The sequence below is a fragment of the Dipodomys ordii genome, unplaced genomic scaffold, assembly GCF_000151885.1.
Source record: "Dipodomys ordii isolate 6190 unplaced genomic scaffold, Dord_2.0 Scaffold201, whole genome shotgun sequence".
Taxonomy (NCBI): Eukaryota; Metazoa; Chordata; class Mammalia; order Rodentia; family Heteromyidae; genus Dipodomys; species Dipodomys ordii.
In genome coordinates this window covers 945,964-958,770 of record NW_012267417.1, presented here as the reverse complement: position 1 = coordinate 958,770, position 12,807 = coordinate 945,964, and the positions used below count along the sequence as shown (strand labels likewise).

The window sequence follows — 12,807 nt, the reverse complement described above, 5'->3', positions numbered from 1 at the left end:
TGTGGCTCAAGTGGTAGAGCGCTAGCCTTGAGCTGAAGAGCTGAGGGACAGCGCCCAGGCCCAGAGTTCAGGCCCCACGACCGGACCCAAAAAAAAAAAAAAAGAACCTCCAAAACTGAGGAAAAAAACTATTAGATCAGCTCTTACTCAGCTTCTAGTTCTTATCTGTGTTTTTTTGGGGGAGTAGGGGGGTTGGTCTTGGGGGCTCAAGGCTAGCCCCTACCACTTGAGCCACAGCGCTACTTCCGGCTTTTCTGCTTATGTGGTGCTGAAGAATCAAACCCAGGGCCTCATGCATGCGAGGCAAGCACTCTACCACTAAGCCAACTTCCCAGTCCCTATATCTGTGTTTTAAGAGTGGTCAAAGTAACAAGACACACTAATGAGTCTTCTAAGGTAAGAAGTCAATTAATTCTGATGTGCTTCAGTCACCTGTGTGTGTGTGTGTGTGTGTATGTGCATGTACACGTGTGCACACCTCAAATTTTATTGGCATATTTTAGTTAACAAGGTTTCAGTGTGATATTTCCATATGTGCATATAATGTACTTTGATCATATTCAACCCTTCCAAGTCCTTCAAAGTTCCCCTTTCCCTTTCTTTTACAATTTTAATGGGTTTTTTTAATTACTCTACTTCCATACTGTACTTGGTCATCTCCCCCTCCTCATACCCTCTCCTTTCACTTTTCCCACTGGTCTCCTTCCCTTTCATATTCACGTTTTTGGGGGGTCCAGACTCTAAATATGAAAGAAAACATGTGAAATACATCTGTCTTGCTTATTTTGCTTAACTTCCATCCATTTTCCTGCAAATGACATAAGTGCATTCTTTTTTATTGCTGAATAATACTCCATTATGTATATATACCAGATTTTCATATCCATTTAGAGTTGCTGCATACCTAGGCTGATTGCATATCTTGACTATTGTTAACAGTGCTGTAATAAATAGGGGTGTGCAGACATCACTTTTACACTGAATGTTTTTTTTTGTCGGTCGTGGGGCTTGAACTCTGGGCTTGGGCACTGTCCCTGAACACTTCAGCTCAAGGCGAGCGCTCTACCACTTGAGCTACAGCGCCACTACACTGACATGTTTCTAAGGCTGCATGCCCAGGAGTATAGCAGGATGAGGTTATGTGGGAGAAACCTCCAGACTGACTTCCACAGTGGCTGCATTAATTTACATTCCCAACAATAATATTTAAGGGGTCCACCCTGCCTATCTTTGTATTTTTTTTGTTATTGTTTTTGAGTATAATGAGGACTGAATTTAGGGTCTTGTGCTTACTATGCAGGCATTCTACCACTTGAATTATGCCTTCAGTCCTACTTTCCATTGGTTATTTTCAAGGTGAAGTCTTGCATTTATATAAGAGCACTCTGAGCTGTAATTCTCCTACTTTTGTTCCCTGTGTCACTGGGAAAAGGCATATACCATTGCACCCACCTTCCCCTGAACCCTCCCTCCTCCCCCATAACTGGGATAACAGGTACTTACCACCACACCCAGCCACTGACCAAAGTAGTCTTGGGAACTTTTTGCGCAGGCTAGCCTCAAACTACAATTCCCTCATCTCTGCCTCTCCTTCCAAGTAGCTAGGATTATAGGCTTGAGCAATGGATAGCATCTAGCTGTTGATTTTTTTTTATTGATAGTGATTTTGATTAGGATGAAATTGAATTTTAATACCATTTTGGCTTACAGTTCCTTTATAGACAAGGATATCAGATATTTATTTATTTGACCATTTGTACTTCCTCAAGAAGTGTGTATTTGTTTGCCAAATTGTTAATTTGGCTATTTGCTCCTTTGGTGTTTTTTTTTAGCTCTCTACAGATGCTTAGTGTTAAACCCACCTGTGATGTGCAGCTTACAAAGATCTCTCCTGTGCTGAGAGCTCTCTCTTCAATGGGGTAGTATTTTCATATGCTGAGCAGTAGGTTTTCAATCTGATGCAACCCCATTAGTCGATTCTATTTCCTGCGCAAGAACTGGAGTCCTACTCAGAAAGCTTTTTTTTTTTTTTTGAAGTATTTTGCCAGTACTGCAGTACTTTCAAAATTTCAGGACTTTGATCTTTTGAATTGATTTTGGGGGGGGGGGTTGGTCATGGGGCTTGAACTCTGGGCTTGGGTGCTATCCCTGTGCTCTTCAGCTCAAGGCAAGAGCTCTACCGCTTGAGCCACAGCGCCACTTCCAGTTTTCTAATGTCTCATGAACTTTCCTGCCCAGGCTGGCTTTGAACCTCGATCCTCAGCTCTCAGCCTCCTCAGTAGCTAGGATTACAGGCATGAGCCACCGGCACCCGGCTGAGTTGATTTTTATACAGGGTGAAATATGGGGTCTAGTTTCAGTCTTCTACATGTGGATATCCAGTCATCTTGAGTCATCCATTAAGAATAATTTGTAGAGCACTGAGTAGAACCATGTATTTTATCTCTTCAGTTGACTACTATATATATTTGCCTTTCCAGAGTCTGGAAAAAGGGTTTTTGGTGTGTTTTTTCCCCCTATTTTTAAAAGGCTGTAAATTCCACTACTTTCCATCGTTACTCTTTTCAGACCTTCAATGGTCACAGTTCAGTGACTGGTGAGCACTCTGCCAGAAGTGGGTAGATGATGAGCCTGCAGGGGCCATACCAGGTTCTCATTAAACCAGGTTACAGTCTCCAATATAGTGAGCAAACCTTTGCTTTATTGTGTCACAAAAACCAAGAACTAGGATTAAAACTGTAATTCCATTGACTGTGATTCATACTCTCCCCCACACACACTTCTTTTTTTTTACTATCACTCCATTTCATGACTCCATTATGAAAATCACAGTTCATCAACAGATGAGATAGAAGTTCCAAATAGAAGGTTGCATGGAATGGACAGGACTGAAAGAGTCTCTAAGTCACAAATTCACCAAGGTGAATTTTATCAAGGAGTTAGGTTTTTTGTTTGTTTGTTTTGTTTTTGTATGAAAAGGCAAACTGGTAATAAAAGCAAAGACAGTATTTTTCTTCTGGAACTCCCTCATAGATACAAAGTAATATGTGCAGAAATCATGTTAAGATGCTTTAATGGAATCTTTTCCATTTATACAAGGAAATTAAGCTCCAAGATATAAAACAACTGGTATAAACTTACTCAGCTAGTTAGCAGCATAGATGAAAATATGATTCAAGTCTCTTGGCTCTCAATTTCCAGTTCTTCTCTACCTATGCCATCTTCATTATACAGTCTGCTGTCATTTGTTTTTTTCTGCTGATGTCTGGCTCTTCACTTTTTGTTTGGTTGCTCATTTTGGTTACCTGTTCCAGTCCATGGTTATTTTTGCTCCCTTGGCATTTCAATTGAGATCCTAGGAAGTGGTTTGTGGAAGAAGGAAGCTAAAATGTGAAGCTTTTTGCACATTATTGGCTTCTTTGTAGTCATAGGGTGGTATCATAGAACTAATCACATGAATTTTGTATTGGTGTCTTGAAATAAGTATGAGAGGAAAAAAGCATACTAATTGCAGAAAAAAAATTGTATTCAGGACTAAACTCGGGGCCTCCATTTGTGTTTCACCATTTGAGCCATCCCCCCTTGTCCTAGAAATGTTAATTTTTTAAGAACTAAAATCTCTTCTGTGAGATCATCTGGTATTCTTTCTATTTTAAATTTTTCCTTTAAGTCCAGGTTCCAGTGGCTCAGACCTGTAGTCCTGGCTACTCAGGAGGGTGAAATCTAAGAATCAAGCCAGCATAGGCAGGGAAGTCTATGAGACTCTCATCTCTAATTAATCACCAATAATCTAGAAATGGATTTGAGCTTTGGTTCAAGTAGTAGAGCACTAGCTTTGACCCCCCTAAAAAGCCCCTCAGGGATGGCACCCAGGCCCTGAATTCAAGTTCCAGACTGGCATAAAAACAAATAAACAAAAAGAAACAAACCAAAACAGCTTTCCTTTAGCCAGTAATGGTGGCTCCGGTCTGTAATCCTAGCTATTTGATAAGCTAGAAGTTTGAGGGATCATGATTTGAGGCCAGCTTGGATAAAATGTTCTTGGGATTCCACCTCAATCAATGATTAGGTGTGGTGGTGGTGGTAGTGGTGGTGTATGCCTATTATCCAGCTACATGAGAAGCACAATGACTGGACATAGTGACATGTACCAGTCATCCTCAGCAACATAGGTAAGAAGATTGCAGCCCAAGCCGGCACAAGCATAGCATGAAACCCTACTTTGAAAATAACCAACACAAAAAAGGGGCTGGAGGTATGGGTCAGTAGTAAAGCATCTACCTCTCAAGTGTGAGGCTCCCAATTTAATCTCCAGTACTGCCAATAAATGAACCCCAAAAACAGAACAAACAAAAAAGCCTTTCCTTTATAGTGAGATATAAAACAATGGACCTAATTCAGTGATGAGGCAGTAGGCACATGTGTCATATGGTTTTGATATCTAATTAAAAATATTCCAAAAGGGGCTGGGAAGGTGGCTCAATGGTAGAGTGCTTGCCTTGTTATGCATGAGGCCCTGGGTTCAATTCCTCAGCACCACATAAGCAGAAAAAGCTGGGTGTGGCGCTGTGGCACAAGTGGTAGAGTGCTAGCCTTGAGCTGAAGAGGGACAGTGTTCAGGCCCAGAGTTCAGGCTCCACGACTGACCAAAAAAAAAAAAAAAGAAAATATTCCAAAAGCACACAGCTTTCTTTCTTGGTTCAACAGCTAAGCAGTTAACACACTAGAAAAAAAGCAGTGTTTTGGCTGGGTGCTGGTGGCTCATGACTATAATATCAACTACTCAGGAGTCTGAGATCTGAGGATCAGGGTTCAAAGCCAGTCCAGAAAGAAAAGTCCATGAGCTCCTTATCTCCAATTAACCATTAAAAAGCCAGGAGTTGATGTGTGACTCAAGTGGTAGAGCACCAACTTCAGTGAAAAAGCCAAACTAGAGAATGAGGCCCTGAATTCAAACCCCAGTACTGGCACCAATAAATAGTTAAAAGATAGTATTTTGTCAACTTCATCAGGTCTTATCCAGAACAAAGAACCATCACACTGTTCCAAAAAAGCTAAAATTTTAACATCAAACTTAGCAGTGTATTATTTAACAGTATTATTTTTTCCAGTTAGTGTTCTTATCTTGAATAGCAATTCAAATACGTTTAAGAATAAATTTCCTATATTGAACCAAATTTCCCCTGCATTCAATTCTCATTCAGTGATGTCATCAGCTAAGCCCAGATTCCCATACCAGTTGGCTACTTCCCCAACTATCATCTTAATCCTAAGGGAAGAGGGAATGGGTTACCAGAGGAATGCATGGATTATAAATGACATTTTATTCAGTAGGAAAAAATAAATAAATGCAAGACCAATGAAGAAACTGTACAAATTTCAAATAAAAATCTCTATAATTTTCCCCCTTGACCATATAGAGGATCTACAATCAAAAAGATATTAAGTCCTTCTCTTTTCTAGCTCTTCAAGAGTACCTTTATACATGCTTGGCCCGATTGCTGAAGTCATCAAAATAGTTTTAAAGGACACACACATGTATACAGCATATAAAAGTAAGCATCTTTTACAAGAAGCATGTTTATTCAATTGTCATATATGTGTTCCCTCCATCCATCACTCTTAAATGTCACCCAAGCCAGGCAACAGTGGCTCACACCTGTAATCCTAGCTACTACTCAGGAGGCTGATATCTGAGGACCACAGTTCAAAGCCAGCCCGGGCAGGAAAGTCCAGGAGAATCATCTCCAATTAACCACCAGAAAACCAGAAGTGGCACTGTGGCTCAAGTGGTAGAGCCTTGAGCTGAAGAGCTAAGGACAGTGCCCAGGCCCAGAGTTCAAGCCCCACAACTGACCAAAAAAAAAAAAAAAATCACCCGGAGTCCAGTATCTGAAGAGGACACTTAGGCTCAAGAGCTGGCTTAACCCCAAAGGGGCTAAGCTAAGACAGGTAACTGTCGGGTCTTTTTTCCAAATTTCAGTTCACTTTAGAACTAGATAATAAGGAGAAAAAAAATTAGAAGAATAATTTAATTCTCAATTCTTCTCCAGAGAATACTCCACTTGGTAAAAGTCGGAGGGCAGATCTTACAAATAGGAATTTTAAAGCATTTGAGAATGTTTTTAAATTAAAAAAAAAAAACAAAGTTCTCATATACCCCAAACCTTCTCCCTAATACCACCTTATATATGCCACAATTATTGAAATGTGCATGCATACTTTATTCAGATTTTCTTATTTGTACTTCATATTCTTTCTTGGTTACTGACACCAGATAGAGATAGATAGATAGATAGACAGACAGACAGACAGAGAGACCCTCAGTGTAGCATAGATTGGCTTCAAGCTAGCCTCCTCTTGCCTCAGACTCTCAATTGCAGGGACTACAGGTAATTGGGCCCAGCTACCGTATTTCTTCTGGGTAATATGACAGGCCCCTCTTATCTTTGACAGTTGCCTAGGCACTTCTTGTTTATTTATGACCTTAAACATTTCAATTGATCAAAGCATTGAGTCAAATGTCCCTCAGCTAATCTTTTGTTGATGATTTTCTCAGAATTCAAGTGAATTTGGGGAAAAGACTAGAGACATCATTTTAAAAAAATCATTACATACTAAGGATTCATACTTTCAGCATGACTTTTCTCTATTATTTTTTTATCTTTTCTAAAAATTTTATTGTAAAGATGCTGTAAAGCCCCCTGTACAGAGGGGCTACAGTTACATGAGTAAGGTAATGAGTACATTTCTTATCGAGCATTGCTACCCCCTCCTTTGTATTTCTCCTACTATCCCTTTCCTCTCCCACCTCCTCCAGCCCCTCCCCCCCTCCAAGTTGTAAAGTTCATTTCCAACAGTGTCTTGTGAGTCTCATTGTTGCAATGGGTCATCCTGTGTCCTTGTTTTTGAACTTGACCATTGTGCTGAGGTAGAACTGTCAAACTTCCTCAGCATAAAAGTTCTTTTTTCCCTTTCCATACCACATTATTTAGGATTCATGTATAGTTCACATTCCATATCCCTTCTCAAGGACAGTATATTATTACTGTATCATTTATGTTATATTATATAATTAATATATATTATATATTTGGAACACTTCTGTGCATGGACTTATCTATTTTTCCACACCTGGTGATTTATCGAGGGATTTATCAGTTTTGATTCCTGAATATTTACTTTATACTTTGGGTTATCATTCAATGCTACTTTATGTATTTTGTTATTCAGCTTTGACTATCAAATGCTCTTTCATGACTGCCTGCCCTCCCCAAGCATACCCCATTGTGGGTTTTGGCTGCTGTTTGAATGACAATTTAAGATGGCCCAGGCTCACTTTGTGTATTCTTGCCCCCATAGTAGCCATTTCTCTAAGAGACCATTGTTCCTTTTATTGGAGAATGGTAATAGAAATTATGATCTGAGGGCTTGTGTGCTCATTGTTTCTAGACCTGCCAGCTGACAAGTAATATTCGCACATATGCACACATATACGTGTGTATATATGTAGGTATATATACTGGCCCTTGGAAACACACATACCTATAGTTATTTCTACATGAAATTCATATCTATATTGAATTAAACATGAATTCACAGTAATATCTTCAAATCTTAATCTTATATGTCATTCTAACTTATACCCCCTTGCTTATTTGTAACTCCACACTTCAGCAGTGAGAAGCCTGGTTCAAACTTTCCACCATCTATTTACTTAATTGCTCAATGCTAGCACGTGCACACACACATCAGAATTGTTAACCTGTATCTCCATGAGAAACCATTTTATTAACCACACTGTAATACTTATAAACACTTCCTTTTACCTGCAGTCTTAAGATACCAGGCAATCATAAAGTTTACTTAGGTCATCTTAGGAGTGTTGCTCAGTGACAGAATGCTTGCTCAGCATGTGCCAGGCTCTGGCTTTGATTCCTAGTACCGTAAAAGGAAAACAAAAACAAAGCTATTTAGGACAGCACCTTTTCTCTCACCTTTTCTTCAGAGAGGATGTTAATACATTTAGAATAATCAGACTGTGTCACATTTTGTACTTCATCCTGGGATCATCTGACCTCCTAAACAATTATTTATTATCAAAACATATTTAAGTTTTATTCTTTATTGCAGTAGGGTGAGGGTAGGATAAAGAAAAAACACTAATGGAATTTGAAAGATTAGTTTCAAGGTTTCCTTGAATTTATATCTAACTCCACTTTTAAATTAAGAATTTATTGAAAGCTAGTATAATTCATTAATTTCTAAATGTCCTTAAAAACTTTGTATACAATAGATGCTATGGTAATGATGAAAAGTTGCACAATTAAGCCATAGATTTTTCTGGGAACTTCCTGTCACTTTATTTAATTTTCCTACCCATAAATGGAGATAAAAAGCTTCCCACTCAGGCCATAAGTTTACATTAGTATCGTTCCATTCAAGGGTAAATAAATAATAGCTATTTCACTTGTCATAAGTGCAGACTCTGTACCATATAGAAAATAAGCTCTATCTAATTAAATTTTTCACACAATTATGGAATTTTAATTTTCACACAATGATAGTCACAAAATATCACATATCTGACAATTTACTTTTCACTCACATTACTAAGGGACATAATCTTTAAAGTTCTTAAAATATCTACTCAGTTACCTGTACATGCTTAGAGTTATTCTTTTTTTCTTTTTTTTTTAATTTTTTGTCAGTTGTGGGCCTGAACTCTGGGCCTGGGTGCTGTCCCTCAGCTCTTCAGCTCAAGACTAGTGCTCTACCACTTGAGCCATAGCACTACTTCCAGCTTTTTCTGCTTATGTGGTGCTAGGAATCGAACCTAGGGCCTCAGGCATGCGAGGCAAGCACTCTTCCCAGCCCTAGAGTTATTGTTAAGTACACAGGGGAGCTTAGCAAAACTCTCTGGTCATTACGGAAGATTATCTTAACTATAATAAATGCTGTTCCTTACCAGAAAAGGGTGGGAGAGAGGGAAGAAAACATCTTTCTAGGATTCTTTTTAAGTTAGCATTTATTACCCACTTAACATTGTATAAATGATATTGAAACACTAATATATCACAAATTTCCAAGAGTCAAATATCAACTTCTTTTGTGTTCAGGCATTTTATTGAACCATCTGAAAAAGACATATCAAGTCCATAATGTCAATCTTCGGAGGACCAAACTGTGCTCAAGAACTTTTTTAGTTTCTTTATAGAACCAGCATTTGTCATTTCTACTCAATACATTTACATGTAATTTAATTCAGAAATTTAATGTATTTCTTTGTAGTAGGCACTTAGAGGAGAGAAAATCATGTTTGAACCATTAATATTGCTTCTGAATACTGCCTCCCCCCCATTATTCTAGTTCAGAAATAAAATGTCTGGGAGTATAAAACTACAATTTCCTAATTAAATATCCAGAGACATTACATGGTTAAATCTTATTGCAAATCTTATTTTTAATAATTTAAAAGATACAATAAGAACACCTGTTTCTTTTCCTCAGTCTTCAAAGAACATTCAATAAATTATTCTAGAAATAAAGTACTATGCTTTTGTACAGATGGAAGTTTATACCAACCCTGCAACTTCTCAAAGGCTGCCTCAAACTCTAGCAGAAAAAGAGAAAAAGAACTCACTCTGAGAGGGCTGGAAACCAGAACAAGAGATAAGATTAGAGGCAAAGAATGAGATAATTAGAGCTCAGTGTAAAAGTTATGCTTAACACAAACAACAACCAAAAAAATACTCTTAACAGATTTTTCAGGGATGGGTTAAGGAAGAGAGGAGACATAAGCAATTACCAGAGACCATTGCTTCAATTAAAGGAGTCCAATGCTACAAACAAAGCTCAAAGGCAGCTAGCAAAGATCAACATTTTCTCCCAGCCAAGCTCTGTAATTATTACAGCAGTGACTTGTAGCACATTGTTACAAATAAGTAGGTTAAATAATGAAGAACCAATACAGTTTAATTTAGAAATTCTCAAATTCTACAAAACGGGACAGCTATTTGAAGCAAAACAATACAAAGAGGACAAGTGGCTCCCCTGGAAAACAATGTCTCAACTTCTATACACAGTGAATAGTGGGGTCTTCCTGGGACCATATGCCAAGAGTCACAGCCCAAGAAAGCAGTGTGCAGTCTCAGCAGGACGAATCATTTCACTCCTCAGAAACAGATCTCTTAGGAGCTTTGCGTTTATATAATAAGTGACAAAGCCCCAAGGAAGTATAGCCACTAGGATACAGGTACAGTAACAAAGCAGAGCTGACCTTATTTGAAAGCACTTTGCCTTGTTTCATACCTATCCAACTTCACAGCCATTTACTCTCTCAAGGGGGCTATGAATTTAAAGAAAGTATTTGCTCAGAGACATATCACTCCCATCAATAAAACTGGAAATCACTAGCAGTGATCTCAATCAAGAACCACGCTCAGGATTTCATCATTAAACTTGCTTTTCAATCTACTAACTCAGAAAAACAGGAGCTTAATCAAGTAATCTTTTCATCCTGACTTACAGTAGGTAATCCTATTAAAGGTACAACATGCCTAGGAATTTATCTTCCTTTCTGAGGGCCTAAGCATTTGAGGTTATCTGGATAATGCCACAGAATAAACAGGAGCATCTCCATAGACTTTGCCCCTTATCTGAAAGCATCCTTGAAGTATAAGATTTAGTGGGGCTGTGGAGCACTCAGATAACCTACCTGCCACACTGGTCTGAGGTCCAAGTAACTGATCGCCCCTCGGGTTTGGTTTTATACCATATCCTGATGGCATGAGGAAAGTCAGTAGCTGTCTGAGCTCCTGTCTTCCTGATCCGTAAACTCCAAGTGTCAGTGTCAAAGATGAGTTCCCCACAGCTAGGAGCCTGGCTGCAGCGAGCAAAATAATCTAACTGCTCCCTCCAATGATCTGCAGGCAGAGTCACAAGCTCATGAACCATCTCATTCCTGAGCTCCTCAGAAATAACCGTGAGCTTGGGAGACCTTGTAAATTTTTCAATACCTGGCACAGCAGCAACATCCACCTCCTCGACCTTTAACACAGATAAATCACAGCAGTCCAACACTAGCAAAAATTCCTCTCTCCCATGATTCTCTGTGTCACAGGAATACTTTGAGATAGAGATCCCAGAAGCCTGTTCCTGGTTGTCATGGTTACCATCTTTATCAGAAATATCTTTATCACCTTTACCACAGATTGCAAAATTATTATATCCCATTTTAGATGAAGAAGACCTTGCATTTGTCACAGGAATATGGCAGGGTTCAGGTGTCCTTAATGTGCAGGCTTCATTTGACTCCATTTGGCAGGTTTCCTTACAGGATCGACTCCATTGCTTCAGTCTGTTTCCATCCTCAAAGAAAAGCACTATGGTGCCCTCAATGACTTGACATTCAAAATCCACATCTAAATCTAGCACATAATGTTTCACAAGTATGTGGTTGGTGTTGGCCATGAGAGGCAGATCATCTCTGGAAGGGTCCAACTTTATGTCCATCATGTAGTTGGTTCTTTAAGAGTTTTGCTGAAATCGTAGATGGGGCTTCCTTTTTGATTTATTCTTCGAGAATTATAAATGTCTGCTTACAAAAAAAACAAAACCAAAAAACAAAACCTGATGATGTCACAAATTAGGATTCCATAACTTTCATTCCCCTGGCAAAGAAAAAAAATACAATTAGATAAAATTCCAAATACAATCCTAGTGCTCCTGCAACGGCAGCTACTGCTACAAGTTTACAACCATCCTTAATCATCCCCCATGCAGGAGATACCCATGGCTAAAAGGCACACTAATCTTTTTGACTGACATGAAAAAAAGCTGCACTACGGAATTCTAAAAATATTTCAATTACCAGTGGATGAAACAGACTTCCACAAAGCTAGAAAAATCATGCTCCTAACTAGAATAGTCCTTGTTTTGGAAGAGCACAATTGTTATGCAAAATTGTAACCTGGCATCATTGTGCCTCTTGTTTCAAAAGATATTAAATGTATCATTTCTAATTTTGTACATCAAAGATAAGTGATTGTTTCTCTACTGTGATTCTAAGTAACAAGTGTGAATGAGGGCTAAATGGACTCATACATTTTATTCTTTGAGAGTAATAATTTAATACATACAATGTAACTCCAGGGATTAATGTACTTTTCACATTACCATTGCTCTCATATCAGCACTTCTAGTAAATTACGGGAAAAATGAGCCAATTTACCAAGAGTGCATTCTAAGTATTCCTTTGAGATTGTTCATGGAGATTTTTCAAATTTATAGTTAAATACTCAAGGTATATCATTACATCTTAATAGCTGAAAATCCATTAACATTCTGGATAATAGCCTTCTTGTGGCAAACAAAAGGTCTTCTCATTTGGAAAAAAAAGTATGCAAATACCTATAAAAGGAAGGAAAGAGATTAAAATGTAGAAACAGATGTTGTAATAAAATGTACAAGTTCTTCATAAATGTTCTGAATCAAATGTATTCTTATTACACAATAGCAATACAGCTAAAAGAAAAAGTATTTGAAATTATTTCAGTTCCTGATTAAAAAAAATTTTTATGCTGTTCCTTTCTTTTCTCTTAGCAAAAATAAAAAAGATATGGCAAGAGAAAAGAAATTAAAACCTGACAGAGTAGGTATATTTAAAATGACTTTTGTATTCCTTATTTTCAGGTGTTGGGTTATCAACTGGAAAACATTGCTTGGCTTTTTAATTGAGCCCTTCCTCATTATTTCTGCTTAACTCCTTACTTCTCTTTTGACTTTCTACTAGATATTTTTATTTCC

General features: G+C 38.2%; 1 protein-coding gene across 1 annotated transcript in view; it reads right to left on the bottom strand.

The window, feature by feature from the left end:
- LOC105999796 (chromosome unknown open reading frame, human C9orf3) overlaps positions 1–12,283 on the bottom strand; it is a 309,886-nt gene extending 297,603 nt beyond the window's left edge. The window contains exons 1-2 of the mRNA XM_013034920.1: positions 12,233–12,283; positions 10,718–11,672 (exon numbers count right to left, since the gene is read on the bottom strand). Of these exons, the coding sequence (XP_012890374.1) occupies positions 10,718–11,517 (800 nt within the window). The 5' untranslated portion in view covers positions 11,518–11,672; positions 12,233–12,283. The remainder of the gene's footprint in view (positions 1–10,717; positions 11,673–12,232) is intronic.
- Between the last annotated feature and the right edge of the window lie 524 nt (positions 12,284–12,807).